This window comes from Phasianus colchicus, chromosome 1 (assembly GCF_987193195.1).
Source record: "Phasianus colchicus chromosome 1, bPhaCol1.hap1.1, whole genome shotgun sequence".
NCBI lineage: Eukaryota > Metazoa > Chordata > Aves > Galliformes > Phasianidae > Phasianus > Phasianus colchicus.
In genome coordinates, this window is record NC_143436.1 from 176,661,582 (window position 1) to 176,679,900 (window position 18,319).

An 18,319-nucleotide genomic window follows, 5' to 3' on the forward strand; every position below is an offset into this window, starting at 1 on the left:
GGCCTAGAGAGACCAGATAATAGAGCTTCCAAGCTCCCTGGTATGAAACGAAGGTCAAATCTGAGACGAGGTCAGAAAGTGCTCAGGTACTGCAACTGATGGTGTTTGTGTAACTTCAAATGGCACAAGCATCATTTCTTGCACACTAGACCCTTAACTGGAAATTGATCCTCCAATGTAAGACAGAAAAACAACTAAGAATATCAAAAAATGAATTTTTTTGCTGATTCTGAAAGATGTATTTAAATGCATGAGATTTAGAAGAGAGACACATTTCCACTGACTTTTTTGTTGAACTTAAGGAACTGTGTGAAAACACTGAGGTTCCCATTTTGCTCTGCCTCCCTCACGAGCAATGGCTGTATTACCACTGGAACTTACTACTCACCATCACTTTTCATGTAATTCCTGCTGCCTGCTAAATTCCTCAAGTATATCAGAAACTACCCACCCAGAGGCTGCCATCATCTGCTCCTGATCTTCATTATGTTTTTTCCCTGTGAATGCAGTATAAAATCAAGGCTGTCAAAGACAGCTGTTTACATGGAGACTGCAAGTATAAACAAAATAGATAATAAACTCACATTTACCAAACACTTGGCACCCACTCTCAATATATTTCTCTTTGATGACAACATGTAAATAAGGAGAGCTTTCATTTTGAATGGAGACTTAAAACCTCTTCAATGGGAGCATTAGAATCATTTGAGTTGGAAGGGCCCCTTAAAGGTAATCTAGTCCACCTCTCCTGCAGTGAACAGGGACTCACTTACAGCTAGATCAAGTGCTCAGAGCTCCATCCAGTGTGACCATGAATGTCTCCAGGGACAGGGCATCCACTGCCTCTCTCGGCAACCTGTGCCATTGCCTCACTAAATATGGTATTTTATCTTTTATCTTGAAATTCAAAACAGTGATGTGTTTCACTAACAAAATTCTTCAACCAAGGTATACAAACACAGCCTAACTGGAGGTTATTTCTAAACAACGCTCATTGCCCAAATGCTAAAGACCTTCCGTGTTAGAGGCAACATTTGTTGTACCAGTTATAAGCTGCTTGGCAACTGCCTCCAAAAAAGTAATTTGGGCTAATATTTTGAGTGTTTATCTCAAATTGAGCTGAAAATAGTTTATTTGCACAACTGTCTATGAGAATGAGCTTAGGGAAAAAATAAAAACATCCTTTTTTTGTGCCCGGCCATAGCACAGTGGTAAAAAGACAGCACTTGGCAGAAGGACTGACTTCTGGCTTTCAGGGCACCACTTTCCCAAAAACTGCAAAATATGTTAGAATTTAGCCCAAAAATAAACCTTAGAAAATTGTCACTGCTCCCTCATCGTTATTACAGCTTGGCTTGATTTTTCATATTGAGCAAGTTCAGTCTTTCCCTGGCTCATTCTGGAGGCCAGAGAAGACAGAACTACTCAATCTTTTCATTCTGCATTCTGGAAAAAAATTCCTTTGGGCTCATCACAGTCTGACAGTGTAAGGATATGAATCAAAACCATGTTATTGTAAGACAAACAAAACACTTTATTTACTTGGGAGGAAGGATTAGAAAGAAGCTTTGTCATCATTTAGGATTTTCTAAACCAATTTCATGTAGAAATGCACAAGATTTGGTATTGAAAACAGTGAAAAGATAAGATGCTGCAGGACTGGAAAGCTTAAAGTAGATGGATATGCTACTCCCCCTCATTTTTTGGGTAAGTGGATGATAATCCTGCCCTGCAGAGTGTCTATAGGAAAACACGGGGAAAATTATCTCATCTGAGCTGTTCAGCTCTGTGCCAAAATCTGTCCTTCACTTTCTGCTTACAGATCTAGAGTTGTGCTGTACCACTGCTTCTGGTACAAACCCAGCACTTGCTGGGCAAGGCTCTGAGGGAGCTTTTCATTTCCCTGTGCCCTGCTGCTAAACAGAAACACCAAGGAACTGTCATCACGAGGGCAGCGTGGAGAAAAAAGTACTATTTGTGAAGAACTCTGAAAGCGGGGTGGGACAACAAAAGAACAGTCTGGGAGGGAAATCATCACTCTGCAAACAGCACAGAGGGTGGCACATCTAACAAATAAGTCCTTGGGCTGCATAATGAATGAGGAGGATAAGTCGAGTCACAAATGAATACTGATATCCCTACCCATAGGGCAGAGTGTTATGCTGCACCCTATGCAAGAGATCCATCCCTCAGAGGAGATCTCCACTCCACCCAGGGCACAGCTGCTCTTGTGTTTAGATGCAGTCAGACACCTATGGGGCAGCTGGCTGCAGTGGAGGTGATGATGGGGCTATTTGGATTTGCAGGAAGCTCATAACCCTGAGTCACACCATAAGACTGAAGAGCAGGCACAAAGGTTCTGCAGTTTTGAGGGGACATGATAACAGTGAATGCTTGAGCAAACCCAGCTAGAAGCACAGATGGGAAAAATGGTAGGTGAGAAGTTAATTGCTTCTTCCTTCTGCATCACAAGGGGATGCCTTCAAACACAGTAATTACACATGTTTTCAGTTGGGTGGGAGCTAAAAGTAGAACATGTGAAATACATATGTATATACATACATATATACATACACATATATATGTATTTACATTTCTAAAAGTACAGATATTTATATCTATCACGGAATCACAGAATTGCAGGGATTGGAAAGGACTTCAAGAGATTATTGAGTCCAACCCCCCTGCTAAAGCACGTTCCATACAACAGATCACACACGTAGGTGTCCAGGCAGGTCTTGAATATCTCCTTAGAAGGAGACTCCACAACCTCTCTGGGCAGCCTGCTTCAGTGCTCCATCACCTTTATCATAAAGAAGTTCTTCCACATGTTAGTATGGAACTTCCTATGTTCAAGTTTTGGGCCATTACTCCTTGTCCTATCACTATGCACCACTGAGAAATCCCATTTGCCTCCAACCTCCTTTCAGACATTTACAAACTTTAATCAGATCTCCCCTTAGTCTTCTTTTCCCAAGGATGAACAGACCCAGGTTACTCAGCCTTTCCTCATAAGGGAGATGCTCCAGGCCCTTTATCATCTTTGAGGCCCTCCACAAGGACTCCTTCTAGGAGATCCTTGTCTTTTTTAAACTGGGGAGCCCAGAACTGGACACAGTACTCCAGATGTGGCCTCACCAGGGCAGAGTAGAGGGGGAGGATCAACTCCATTGATCTGCTGGCTGCATTCTTTTTAATGTACCTCAGGATACATTGGCCTTCTTGGCCACCAGGGCACACTGCTGGCTTATGGCCAATCTGCTGTTGAATAGAACACTCAGGTCCTACTCTGCAGAGCTCGTCTCCAGCAAGCCATTCCCTAATCTGTACTGATGCATCTGGTTATCCCTCTCCAGGTGCAAGACTTTATACTTACTCTTGTTAAACCTCATCAGGTTCCTCCCTGCCCAACTCTCCAGCCTGTCCAAGTCTTGTGGAATGGCAGCACAGCCTTCTGGTCTCTATCTACAGAAATTGTGTTAATCAAGGGCTAATTATCTTCACTCAGCAATTGATCACTGGAGACTGCACAGTGGGGAAGGAATAAAAAGGTGTGCTCAGGGAACACCACACGAGCGATATGTGCAGAGATCTTTGCTTCCTCCCATAGCTTCCACTCCCTTTGCTGTGTCAGAGGACAACTGTGCTGCAAAGCAGGTGCTGCCTGGCACAGCTGGCAGCTCTGCATCTCCTCTGGTGCTTTGGAGCACTTCATGCAGCTCCAGATGAGTCCTGCTGGCAATAATTGACTGCAAAAAAAAAAAAAAAAAAAAAAAAAAAACCACACGATGCACAGCATTCTCCTTCATCACCTCATTCTTAAAGGGTCCATTAAGATCAGTTGCTATCCTATCACTGCACAGAGCTTTTCACTAGTGAATACAGGTATAGGGGGCTGGGGATGGACCAGAGCTGGGGATGGACCAGAAGTGTACTTGCAGCCTTGTAGCCAAACTGGCAGCAAACCTCAGGCTACTGTGCATATATATCCTGCTCCAGAACAGCACAGCCTGCCCGGCCTGTCCTCTGCAACACAGAGGGAGAACGTTCAGGGAAGCTCCTGGCTGCTCTCTCTGTTCTCAGTAGTTTTTTCACAACCACTGCTTTCACAGTGTAATTTCGTCACTTTGGGCTAATGTCCTATAGATGGCACTGTTACCATTTCCAAGAGGAACTGCTGCTGGACATGCTGCTGAACAGCGCTGAAGATGGGTCAGGACCATCATTATAATCGTCCTTAACAAGCCAGAGAGGGTCAGGAGATATCCAAGCCAGAGGGGCTGTGAGCGATATCTGCTCTGAGAAGTCTGCATGGTATCACCTCCATATCCATCAGCATCTGTCACAGCGCAAACTAAATGTACTCCAGGATAAGTTTGAGGTAATCTCCAATGTCAACAGGAGTCACGTGCACATTTCTGAGGGCCTGAACTAATTAACTAACAGTTAAAAACAGTTGTCCACAGGCACTACAATCATTACTTTCCATAGCTCCCCAAATGACTGTGTCAGAACTTCTGCTCTGATTTTGTTTTGGTCCATTGAATCATAGCCGGCTTTGTTTGTCCAGGCTTTTCCCCAGGATAGCAAACTGGTTTAGCTGATGTTTAATCAATCTGTATGAATTACTGCTGCATGCTGTACACTCTTCACTACATATCATCACTCTCCTTCTCCCACAGTTAAACATATCTGTAAGACACCTGGGGAGGGCAAGGTGTAGTGGGACCAGTAAGGTCAGATGTAGTGAATGGAGGGAGGCACATACCCACTACATGTCTATATGTAGGACCTGGGCACACTGCTGGCTCATGTTCAGCCAGTGTCATTAAGGTACATACCAGAATGGTAAAATGCACACCCTGGGCTTTGCACAGACAGAACAATGTAAGTGTGACTGTGCGCATGTGGCTATGCTGACATGTATAGCAATAAAGAAGTCAGAATGTGGTCTTACATACTGTTTTGGTTCTCTGGCCATCTGTGAAGTGATCCATTAAGGCACAAACAGCTACACATGTAGCCCATTCTATCTGTTCTGGTCTCTGCGTCCCTTCTCTCTTCCTTGCTGTGCATCGTCAGACCAGCAAATGGGCTGTGTTGACAACGTGATGCTTCAGGGCTCCCCTGGGTTATGATCACCACAGATTTTGTGCTAGCTATTCTTCTGTTAATTCTGCAGAGGGGATTCCTCCCACTTCTGCAGCTCTTTACAAGCTGGGAATGGTCTGCCAGTTGCCCAGACTCTGCAGTCACCGACTGCTTTTTGTGTCAGGAGATACATCCTCCTCTGAAAGGCAGAGTGGCTACCCAGCCCAGCCTGCCTCTTCTGTATGAGACAGGGTACCAGGATGCTGTTGGCCTTCTTGACAACTTGTCTGGAATAAGACCCCTCTAATTCCTCAGTGTGTATAATTCCCTCTGCAAACTGCAGTCCTGCTCAGACCTCAAACATTCTGCATGCAGGCTTCTCAGAAACAAACATGTACAATTTTTATTATTTTTACAATGAGAAAAGTATGAAAAAAGTTTCTTTTTCCATGTTACCCTAACAATTTTGCTCAAGCTTTCAGACAATAATGCTGTCTCAGAAATGTCTACAGATCATATTTTCAAATGCCACTCAAAAACTTGGAAGTCTGAGACTATGTTGCAAGGCAATAAATTGCACAATTATGCAACTGCATGAGCAGTCCCAGATTGTCCCAATACATGTAGGTTCTCAAGCACGAAATACAAGGGCAGTAGACTTTTGGCTTCCCTACAGCTCTCAATGGATACTCTCAAGTCTATCAATATTAAATTCAGATCTTTGGTTCAGCAGATAGCCTTCTGGAAGTGCCCACATGCCTCTAATTCACTAAAAAGGCAACCATCATCCTGATGTGGGCACCACACGTGAGTTCCTGAAGGATAACAACTATTGGTCTCACACTGACTGTGCAGCTCATCACCATGAGAGGCTGGAGTGTCTTTGCCTGGGAAAAGTAGGCATAGCTATGCTCAGCCAGAACTTGGAGAGGACTCTATTAGATTAAGTCCCCTACCGCATTCAATTTAGGAGGCATTCTCAGGACAGATCGAACACACACCAACAGGATGAGAGTCATCTCAAAACTCTGCTGCAGCAGCTGCTCTCATTTAAAACATATCCAGAGGACACCAAGGAGATATGCCCAAACTTTCAGAATTCTTTCAGCAAATTGTGAACGATGCATGAGATAAAAAATCTTTCCCCAGTGGACGACACATAGACAAAACTGTGCAGACACTGATGTGCCTCTTTTTTTTTGTTTGTTTCCTTCTGCTTTAATCAAGGACGCTCCACAGTCAGCTGAAAAAAAAAAAAAAAGGCTCCACAAATGCCCATCAGGCCCAGAAATGTCAAGACAAAAGCAAAATAGAGGAGAAAAAATCCCTTGGGAAGCTATTTAAAACAGTACTTAAAAAAATTCAGTTCAGACAAGCTTCCCCCAGCAAGACTGGCTTGTTCTTAGGGAAAAGTATGAACCATGGTATTTGTTCAAAGGTAACCTTTTGCACTAATATACCAAAAATAACTGAATGAAATATTTCAGAATCTGTAAAGACTGGAGATGAGTTCTGTTTTTTGTTTTTCTTTCCCCTATGTAATACTGCAAACTTACTTGTCTCTTCTAAAAGTAGACAAACAGGCAATCAAGGATATTACTGAAACCTTGGGTCCTATTGCTGATGATCATCTGCCTATCTTACAAAATAGTTGGGACAGTAGTTTTACCTGAGGGATACCAAACAGATGGGCATCAGGTGAGCCAGGTTAGGATTCAGAGCCCAGCTAGATTGAATGAAGCAATACCTACAAGTCATAGAATCATAGAATGGTTTGGGTTGGAAAGAGCCTCAAAGATCATCTAGTTTCAACCCCCCTGCAGTGGGCTGGTTGCCAACCACTAGATCAGAGTGCCCAGGGCCTCATCCAATGTCGCCTGGAACAGCTCAGGGATGGGGCATTCACAGCTCCTCTGAGTAGCCTGTTCCAGTGCCTCACCATCCCCCAAGTGAAGAATCTCCTCCTAACATCTAACCTAAACCGCTCCTTTTCCATTGACATTCATTCCCCTTTGCCCCGTCACAATCTACCTGTGTAAAAATTGAGTCTCCCTTCTGCTTGTAAGCTCCTTTCAAGTACTGGAAGATTGCAGGGCCTTCTCTTCCCCAAGCTAAACAATCCCAACTCCCCCACTCTTTCACTCATTTTGTCTTGGATACAGTGAATAAATAAGCTTCTCTAGTTGCTGACAACAATGTTCTCTGTACCTGCTAAATGTACTCTCATAAATACTGAGTTAATGTTATTTCCACTCTTCAGGAACTGCTCCTTTGTAACAGTGACCATTCTTCCTGAATTGCAGTGAAGGGGAACAGCAGATATATGTTGTGAGAAAGAAAATCTTTTCCTTCATCCATCACCTTTGGTTGTGTAAATGCATGGACTGTTTTTCATCTGTTTGCAAGTGTCCCAGCTACACCCTCCATTCCATCTGCAAATCAAAGACTGGGACTTTCTGTACCTGCTTCATCCATAAGAAATTCCTGAAAGTACTTCATGTTTGTGACAAAAGATTTTTTTTACATTTCTTCCTCTTCCAAGTTTCTGAACTTTGATTCTCAAATACATGGTATCCAATTATGCTTCCCTTCTCACACTAACTGTTGCAAATAAATTACATTGCAATGCTCCCAAGAACAGAACTTCAATGACTATGAAATAAATTTGTGCAAGTCAATGGTGTAAAAAGGCAAAGTATCTTTCCCACAGTAAAAAGTGTTCATTGCACTTACCTGCCTGAAGAAGTGCTGTGTTGTTATAGCAAAGACATCAAAGCCACAGCTGGTCCTTTTAAGCTCATCTCGGATATTGCTTAATTGCCTTGACTGCTCATCACACTTTTCCTTCAGCTTCTGGATGAACTGCTTTTCAGCATCTCGACTCTCTCCTGGTTTGGGGGAACACACATTTCTTGGGGTGGTTGACCTTTGCTTGGGATGTCCTACAAAAGAGAGAAGATCATTGAGGTCAGTTGCTTTAAGCATAAAGATGTGATCTTGATGTGTATCTAAAGCCTCTGAGAATCAGCCCTATAACATAAAAAGCTCTTGTAGTGCTCATACAAGTGTGTGATGACTTTAAAAAAAAAAAAAAAGATTTTTATCCTAAGTTCATATCTTGCTTGAGACGAATATCCATTCCTCTGCAGGTTAATACATGGTTCTGAGGATGAAGCAAAAGTGGCAGTGCCCTGGTGGGATCGGATTGCCCAAGTCACTGCTTGGCCAATGTGTTTTATCTTCTGAGCTTTCTGAGAAGTCTCCTCTGAAAACTTATATGGTCAGCTGGGCAACTCCTCTGCCCAGCATACTGAGCTTTCTTGCTGCTCTCAGCTTCTCACCGGCTGATGCTTTTTAGCTCTTTCCTGGAAAAAGCTGGCAGACACCTTGCTTCTGTATGTTACTGCAGGTGGTGAGCACTGGCCTGAAAACAGGTGAAAGCTTAACAATTCTGTGTTAGCAGGAAGGGTCAGGTATTCAAGGATCTGAAAAAAGGTGTCTTGTAGTTTTAAGTATACAATTCCTGAAAAATAATACAGAAGCAGTATCTCCAACCAGCCCTCAGCAATGAATGTAGCAGGAGACTGTCCTCTGCCAGAGATTCTACTCATCCTTTCTCCTAAAAAACAGAAAAATTCTTTGCCCAAGCAAAGTCCCAGGAGTGTACTCCTACCCTTTCAGATCTATCTACAGCTCACATGGAGCCACTGGTAGCCTATCTCCCAACCTGTTCTACTACATCCTTGCTCAAGGCTAAGCTACAGGGAGCCAGCACCAGCAAAGATGCTCCTTGGGCCTCAATACCTTGTGTCACTGCAGCAAAGAGCCAAAGAGCCATAGCTACAGAACAGACTTTAAGACTTTCTGTGCCCATGACTTACATTACATACAATACTAAGTTTCACATGTCAAGACTTTCATCATGTTGAAAGATCCAAATAATACAAAAAGCCATGTCAGAGAGGGTTTTCTGGCATTACGAACCAGCAAAGTGGTTACCCTTTTTTTTCCCCCAAGAATGATGTTTTCTTACAGATTCTTTCTTTTTTTAAAGGGACTCTTAACTGGACAATAGGCATTTTCAGAAAACAAGCAATTCATAAAAGTAACAACCACAAATATCTGTCTTTTTAGTATAAAACTGTCTAGTAGTTTAGGAAGTGTGGTAATGTTACAACAGAAGGCATACAAAGAAGTGTAGGAGGAAGCTCCTGAAATCAGTTCAGATTTAATTACAACAGCAACACAACAATGGGATAAAGCCCATTGTTTTATCTTCTATCTTTCTAGCACTCCTGCTCAGTGGAATATTTGAAGTACACATCTCTATGTTGACCTTGTCAGTATTATAAGCTGTCCTTGTAAATTAAACTGATATTTTCTGTAGGGAAAAAATCTGAATTTCTCAGTTCATTTAGGTCTGAAAAGCAGCTTACTAAGCTTTTTCTGCCACTGATGTTGCTCTTCTGCTGCTTTGCACAAAACAGGGTATATGTTAATGATGCTGACCCTGATCCTGGATGTCCTTTGTGCTGATGGGGGGACCAATGCAGCAGATCTCTTGATCACTAAAGCCATGGAAAACCTTTGATCTGCCTCAAAACTCTCAGGTCTGCTTTATTTACCTGAATGTTTGAGCTAAGATGCCATAGCAAGTATGTGGCCATTATTAACACAGTCCATGAGAATTAGTATGGGGCATGCCATCTGTTTGCCTCTTGATTGTTCAACTGTTAACATTTTGGAAAGAGAAGTGAGGCCACTGCTTTGAGAGTACTGATAACAAGCAATGTGGAGAGTGACACATGTCAGAAATGGATGGCACAGTGCTGCAGGCACACTCATACCTGCAAACTTCAGGAATAATACTGTATAACAGATAAAATGGAGATCCCTACAAGACTGTGTTTCAAAACAGTTTTGCTAGTCTTTAGGAGGATCGACCCAAATTCTAAAGACTGGATCCAAAGCTAAAAAAAGTATTCATATTCAATCCTTATGTCAGAGGGTTTGCATGATGGCCAAAAAACAGCATTGAAGATCAGGAAGTGCACATGAGAGGGCCAATAAGAGAGGGAAAACAATTTAGAAATGGCACTTGGAGATATTAGAGCCTGTTTCATAGCCACATGAAGCCGTGCTGGGGTTACCTGCAGAAGCCATGTCACCAAGTGTGAATGCTGCATGGCATTATGTTAGTGACCCTCGTGGGGGAAGCGCTGCCTCTCAGCCATTGCTGCACTCACTCCTTCTTCTGTTTAATGGCTGCTTTGGCTGAATTGAGAAATTATTGAGTAGGTAAAAAGATTTTCTTTATTTCTTTGTTATTGCTGTTATTTCAAAGAATGCTCATGGCTACTCTAAAGACAATAAATGAAGATGAATTTTATTTCTCCTTTGATCCTTACAGCAAAAAACAATTTTGTCATAATTTCAGATAACCACACATAGGAAATCGTAAATGAATCTGATGGAGAGAGAACAGATACTGAACCTCCTGAGAGAATGAAGGTTTCATTTGAACTTTTGAGTCATCATAAATTGGATATATCCAATCTTAAACCTTGAAAACCATTAAGTCCAATGATCACCAACAGCAAAGTCAGCTCCCTTCAAACCCAGCAAATATACCATTTTGCTTTCTATTTCTGGTAGAAGCAAACCAGCTCTGTTGTACCATGCTGCTACAACCACCTTCAGTGATGGTTCTTAAACTGAACTCCCACTGTTATAAACATTAGTAAGCTGCTGGCCTGGTACTCGTTGCAGCAAATTTCTCTTTGGATTTTTCTTGGTGACCTCACCAGCTTCAAAACAGCCTGAAAATTACACATTTCAGAGGACAGTGTTAAGTTCATCTTTTTACCCTAGCTTCTGAAGAAGGACTCTGACTTCTGTTAGTGCCTGCGAGGATTAAACTTAACCTTCTCAATTTTGTTGGTTGGGAAGGAGAACTGGCACTGAATTTAGTAAAAATGAAGAGATTCTCCATGCAAGTTATGGGAGCTAAAGAATTCCTTTATATGTTTTATAATATACTGTTGAATGAGGAAATGAGGAGTTTCACCCTCCATATCTATTAACTATCATATTGCTGCATAGATGATATTTAGATTATTTAAGCACAGTCTGAAAACTGAGGTAACAGATCAGAAGATGGCAAACACAGTAAGAGGGGTCAGGCCCATTCATTTTGTAAGTATGTTAGGTTAGCCAAAAGGCCAACCTTACAAAATCCTTTAGGCCTCCTACACATTTCTTAATGCACTCTAGTAGACAGAAATACAAATAAGTTCTCTGCATTTTAGTACATAAACAATGGTATTCTTTAGAAATACTATTGCCACATGTTTGTATCCAATATTCAAGGGTAAATTAACAGCACCCCAATAGCAGTTTGAAGACTTTCTATAGATGAACTCTTTTCCAATTATGCATAGAAATAATACAGGAAATTCAGTGCTCCTGCACAACGTTAGTAGATTCCAAGTGATACAATATCTCTCCAGGAAATTGTTTGAGGTGTTCTTAATTTCACTGAATCTGTTCCTTTTGTACAATAAAAATATAATGATAAAAGAATATTCCAAAGCCCTCCAACATGTAATAACAACAACTCTTTATTTTGAAAAAAAAGATGATTGCAGTGCAGTAACAAAGAATACATAAAGCTATTCAGCTCATGTATCGGTATAAAAAAGCCTGCTGTACTCAGCACCAGCTTAATGAGCCTTAGACACCATCAATCTTTACTAACAATAGTAGGACTCAGATTTCCGTGTATTAACTAGAGATGCAAAGCCGACAAGTTGAAATCTTCCCTGAAATTGTTTTTGGGTTCATAAATACCTGGTGAGTGGAGCTTGGTGGCTGTCACTGCTGATCTCTTGGGGGAGGAGATAGCTGGTCTATTAGCATCCTGATCCTTTTGTATTTCTTTCTTCAAGCCTGTAGAAAAAAAAATAGAAGCAGAAGGAAACCCATTTAATAATTCTGCTTGCAATTGCACGGAGCTATGTCATAGAATCATAATGTTGGAAAAGACCTCCGAGATCATCTAGTCCATTAGCCCATCACCACCAAGCCTGCTAACCATGACCCTCCATGCCACATCTCCAGATTTCATGAACATCTACAGCGACACCACCACCTTCTTGCACAACCTGTTCTAACGCATCACCACTCCTTCTGAGAAGACATTTTTCCTAATATCCAACTGGAACCTCCTTTGGTGTAACTGGGGCCATGCCCTCTTGTCCTACGGCTGTTACCTGGGAGAAAAGACCGATTCTCACCTTGTTATAACCTCCTTTCAGGCTAGATAGAGAGTGATGAGATTTCCCCTGAGCCTCTTCTTCTTCACACTAAACAATTCCAGTTCCCTCAGCTGCTCCTCATAAGACTTGTGCTCCAGACCCTGACACCATCTTCCATTTTGGTCTACAGAAATGTGCTCTGGCTATTTCTACAGTGGATAAAAGTGATAATTACATATGGGGATCATACACTTCAGGGACACTTAGTGGATGCCTCCCCCTCTCCAAAGCCACCACTGGTAACAACAGCAGCACCAGGCTTCCCTCGGACAGAGGGTCACCCTGCAACTTCTGCCTGTGTCAGGCTCTGTGAGCACAGCTGCAGACACAGCATTTGTCATGCACTGCAAGCCATGGCTCCTATTTCCTAGCACTTGCTTGGGAAACGCAGCTGAAGAACATGGGGATATGCACACAGGCCTCACATCCAGCTGTGTTTGAAGGAGGATGGCACCTGAAGCTTAACAGCCTCTCCCCCTGTTCCTAGGGAAACTGCCTCATCGGTCACTGCCAGCTGATGAAGAATTCTTCTTCATATCTGTGCTTTGGTCCATCTCCACTTTCCTTGCTGTTTGTAAACTGGAGACGTTGAAGCTGTGATTCTCATTTCCACAGTGAAGTGACAGAGGGTATAAGCTCCCCGTGCCTACCACCTACTACACTACACTTTACTGCAAAGCAGGACATAAAACAAGTTTATGGCCATTCCATTACTAAGGACTGAGCAAAAGCAACCTGATGTGGGAAGTGTGAGCCAAAAGCACAGTTTGTTTTGTGAGACATAGTTTACAAGGTTATAGATTTGAGCACTACCTTTTCAAGGCAATAAGACTTGGTTTTGTTGTGGTTTTCAGTATAAAGATACAGTGTGCAAGTGGGCCATCCCTCAAGCTCATCCATCATTTTTTCTTCGGCAAATGCCAAGCACAAGCACAGAAGGTGATGTGCATTTTCCTCACTTTCAGCAGTAACAAAGGGCATAGACATAACTGCTTTTGAGAAGTTTTGAATGGGGAACACCTAGGGAATCAGTTCAGGCTCTTAACCTTAATCACAAAGCAAGGAACAGCAATTCCCCAATTAGAGCACAGTTGAAAGAAAGCAGAGGAAAGCAGCAGAGGAGCCCTGAGGGTTCCATCGCTCTGTACAGGGCACCATGAGGTCTGTGCATCAGAGCCAGTGCCCATCAGGGACTCTTGCATGGGAGGGATCAGCAGAGTGAGCTTGAAGCAGGTTGCAAACAAAGATACAAAGAATTATCTTGGCAAGAACGGGAGAGAAGGATTGATAACAAAGTGGGGAAGTGAGGATAACTGCCCTCCATCAGTTCACAAGATTGTTCCTGAGCAAAGGAATCCTGACAGAAGCTCCTTTGCAAGAAGGATTTTAGGGACTGTAGAATGCAAAAGGAAGGACAGTTCCAACATTATAGTTCTATGACTGCTTCTGCCCTGCTGAGCTCAACACCCACAGGGAGCCCTTAGGGGAAGGGCCATCCATGGCATCAGACCTTGCATGAGAGCTTGTACAGATAGTTCTTCTAAAAATGGGGTTTATTCTTTCTCAGCTGTTAGCTTGTTAAAAGAGAAACATTCAGAAACCAAGCTGATTTCAGGAGAAATTCCTGCACAAAAAAAATTAATTTCTAAATGACATAGTTTGTCCTTTTCTCACTTCCAAGAGACAGAGAATTTCAAGGTTAAAATAGTTTGTCCAAAGATTTAAAATAGGAGAGTGCTGACGTGATGATCAGCATAGTGCTGTATTGTAGGGCATAGCACAGCGGGACGTTGTGCAGGCTGAGCTCTTTATCTGAGTGTCCAAGAAGTAACTCAAAGATTTTCATTTACATAGAAATTTTGATACTCCACTGTGACTCAGGAAACAAGTCACAGTTCAGTCATTACAATGGTTCTGAATGCATAGAAAAAAGAAAAAAGAATATTCTGGCCATCATACCTAGTCTGAAAAGTCAAAAGTGCATACAACCAAAATAATAGAAAATACATCAAATACAACGATAAAAGGAAACAAAGCACCACAAGTGTATGTTTTGTTAACATGTGCATTATTCAGATTTTGTTTGAATTTGCTTGACATTCTAACCTGCAATAAACTCTACTTAAACTCTCACTATTACTGCCCATAAGTTGGAAACAGGGAGCTGCAGTTTGTTCTGTTCTTCATCTACTTTTCCTGGTTTCCTCTCTTTTAAAAGCTATTCTTTCATACAGAAATAGATATTTCAGGCCAGAAGGTAACTGTGTACATGAATACTTGCTAGTGTTTCCTACCAGAGTGATTATACCATCTACTTTTGCAAGTTGCATCCAAATACACAGTTCTGAAAACAAATTTACATTTCCTAATTAACACAACCTGCTTCAAACCAAAGAGGAGAAGTAAAGACAACATTTATTAGAAACTAAAGTTAAATCACCCAGAAACCAGTTGGAAATAGCAGACAGAAAGCTGCTGGTCTACCCCCAGCCAGTGCTCAGAGTCAAGCACCCACCATACAAGCTATCTCCTCAAGAGCTGCTGCAGAAGCAGCCTGGGTATTTGTGCTTACCTTTCTGAATCTTCAAAAGTTGGTACAATGGAACTTCAATTTGTTCTCACAATTCAGATTGATTCTAATAAATTACGCCTTGAGTATTTATTCCAAACCAGATCCCAACATGCTGTAGACGTGACAAACAATTCAGAGGGGCTGGATGCATCCAGCTGGCTACCAGCTGTTCTCAGGCATATTTTATAAGTTAACAAAAGCACTTTGCACATTTAAAAACCCGAAGGAAGTGCTTTCAGGCACTCACAGACACAGATAGCCATCTCGAGCTTTCTCCTGCCTTTCCCCTGACACCCACGACTAGTCATGTCCTTGACAAGTAATGACACACTCGCACCTACGCCGTTTGAGACAAAGTGAGCAAATCTGGAAATAGGATGGATTCTGCAGAATAAGAGCAGTCTAATTCTCTCTAGGGACTCTGTACATCCTGTGATCTATGCGATTGAAAGGCTTTGAATAAGTAAGGAGGTGTAGAAGAAAGACTACGTATTTGGTGAAGCAGAAAAAGCTAACACTTGTAGTTTTCCCTTTGTGTTTGTTTCAGATTTAAAGCCAATCCAATGAGAAAAAAGAAAAGGACAGGGACTGTTACAGTGATTTGTCTCAAAGTGATTGTTTTCTTCCTGCATTAAAAAAATCATATCTGATGTTAAAAAAGCACAGGAAAAAAATAAAACAAAAATAACCCCTAAGGATCTGAACTATTCTTTGCACTGAACAGAAAAATTCAAGTTAGCTTAGAACGCCTCATCTTAGCTGCAGAGGTAAAACAGCCTCCCTTTCTCTTACTGTCATTTTACATGGATCCAATGGCATTTTACTGTCACTTCTTCACAGAACTGTGCTACAGCCAAGTTTCAGAGTTCCAGGGGCTGAAAAACCTGCAGCTGAGTGTCTCACTTTCACCTGCAGCATAGCACTCCATATCCCCATATTCCTCACAGGAACAAACACCACCCAACACATATGTACTGTTCAGTTTGTAATGGAAAGTGTCTGCAAGGGAGAACACAGCAGCAGCAGGCTCTGCCCCTCCATCCCTGACAGGAACACTGGTGCTCATTTCTCCCCCTCACGCTGACCTTAGCTCATCCCCTACCCTCCCGGGGCTGTGTTGTCTGGGTTTTGCAGAAGCTGATTAAAAGAAGCACATTTTACAGTGTGAGCTCACTGGTGAGAGCTGTAATAACACCGGCCTCCTATTTTTCATCTTGACTGATTGCATTTAACAGCCTGCTCTGTTACATATGATTTACTGGTACTTGTAAAAGCTCAGGAATTGGCTGGGTTAGTTTTCTGAACAATACTTTTGATTGTCTTTAATTTAATGGGCCAAGCAGAAACAAGTTGCCCAAATGAATTCTTTATTGCTGCTGTCATTGCACATGAATTATGAGGTTTCTTATGGGGAATAATAGCCACTTGTCTGTGAGATAAACATTAAATAAGAATTAATAGGCTGAAATAGGTATTCCATAACACACACGTGAAACCCCACAACAAGACATAGAGAAACATAAAATCCTTCAGCTCTGTAATTCTATGGACTGATGTCTGCCAAGTCCATCCTGGTGGGCAGAGCTGAGGTTTGGAACAAGAGGCAAGCTGATTTGGTGCCTCAAATCAGGATTGCAGGCACAAACACAGAAGCCCAGAGCTGTATCAGTTTGCTGAAGGTAAGCTGAAGTATCAAAAAATAACACAGTTCAGAAATACCAGAATGGTACCTCAAGAGGGCCCTCTGGCAGAGCTGCTTTCCAGCCATCTGGCCCTATGCCGTTGTATGGCATTACTCCTCCCAGGGAAAGCTTTGCATCTGCCTTTGTTGGACATCATGAAGTTCCTGCTGTCACATTTCTCCTGCCTGTTGATGTCCCTCCGAACTGCAGCCCTAACCTCTAGCACACCGAATAATTTCCTGTCCTGTGAACTTGCTGAGAGTGCTCCATCCCTTTGTTCAGGTTTCCAATGAAGAAGGAAAGCAGCATTTGCTCAGTATCAATCCCTAATGGATACCAGAATATCTACCTGTCAGCAGGACTTTGCACGGTCTAGCCGCTTTTCCAGCCACCTTATTGTCTATCTGAGGTCTGCAGCTAGCTGAGATACCTAAGCACTTTCCCAAGAGAACCTGGGCATGAAAGGAAACCACAGAAAGAGGTTTCAGTCCATATGCATGTTTTCAGTGTTGTTTTTTTTCTGTCCAAATTATGACAGAATTAGATCCTGGTTTCATTTACAATCTGGACTGTCCCACAGCGAGGATTAAGCAACGGGGTTTGTAAAACACCTCCCCAAAAGGGTGAGAAGCTGTTAATCTGCTTCTGAGAATTTCCTTCTGCAGATATTCCCACATTTTTCGACATTTAAAACAGAAAATTCAGCATGTGTGTGCATCAAAGATCACATATTTTTATCAACGTGCGGAAGGAAGAAGCTTATATATTTTCAAAGTGGATCTTAGTGCAAAGTTCCAGATGGAGAGCTGCTTTCACCTAAGACTTAAAACAAAATAAAAAGCAATAATAGAAAAGATAAGGACTATAGGTTATCACTGCATTTCTCAAAACAGCTTAAAATTTTAAGTGAAATTACAGGACATATATCAGTTTTTCCTGTCAAGTATTTTTTGTTGTTTTCTTTTATTTTCTCTATGATGACAGGTGTGCAAATATGAAAGGGGTTTCATAACACCAAAAAAGAGCTTTGCAGCACACTGAAAGCTGATGAAGTGCACCTTGTCCAAAGTCAAGTCTAAAAAACATTCAGTTCATGTCTTTGAAATAATCTGCATGACAATGGATTTCCACTGCTATTGTCTCATGCCAGATCTTTTTCATCATCTGAATCACTGCAAAGCAGCAGTTATGAAAGTCCTTTTTCATTAATTAAAGGTGATCTATGCCCTCTAGTCCAATTTATTTGACAAGCAATTTTACTGCAATATCAGGAGTGTAATCTTTCTTGAGCAGTTGTCTTTTTTTCTTTTTAATGAGAATTGGCAGTGCAGGTGGTCTTCTCAGGTAACATCTAACACATGAAAGTTTGCTTTTTCCTCATTAATGGAGATAGATATGCTCCTTTTTGAAATCATTTCCTATTCATAAACAGTTAAAATAAGGTAATTCTTTGCATTTGTATTTGAAATACAAACACATTTCTTACATCACTTGATTTTCCATTCTTTCAGAAACTTTCTTTAAATTTAAGAGACTGACTCACTCTCAGTGAAATACTTTCTGTGCTCTTTATTTTTGTAGAAGATTCTGAATACAATACATACACTGTCTGCATCTCATCTGTAGCAGTGGCTCACATTAAAAACCCTACTTAAATA

The 18,319-nt window shown here is 41.7% G+C and overlaps 1 protein-coding gene across 4 annotated transcripts in view; it reads right to left on the bottom strand.

Moving 5' to 3' along the window:
- MTUS2 (microtubule associated scaffold protein 2) overlaps positions 1–18,319 on the bottom strand; it is a 267,632-nt gene that overhangs the window by 44,200 nt on the left and 205,113 nt on the right. For all 4 annotated transcript variants that reach the window (XM_090133624.1, XM_090133619.1, XM_090133611.1 and 1 more), the window contains 2 exons: positions 11,941–12,039; positions 7,825–8,033 (listed from right to left, as the gene is read on the bottom strand). In XM_090133624.1, the coding sequence (XP_089989750.1) occupies positions 7,825–8,033; positions 11,941–12,039 (308 nt within the window). The remainder of the gene's footprint in view (positions 1–7,824; positions 8,034–11,940; positions 12,040–18,319) is intronic.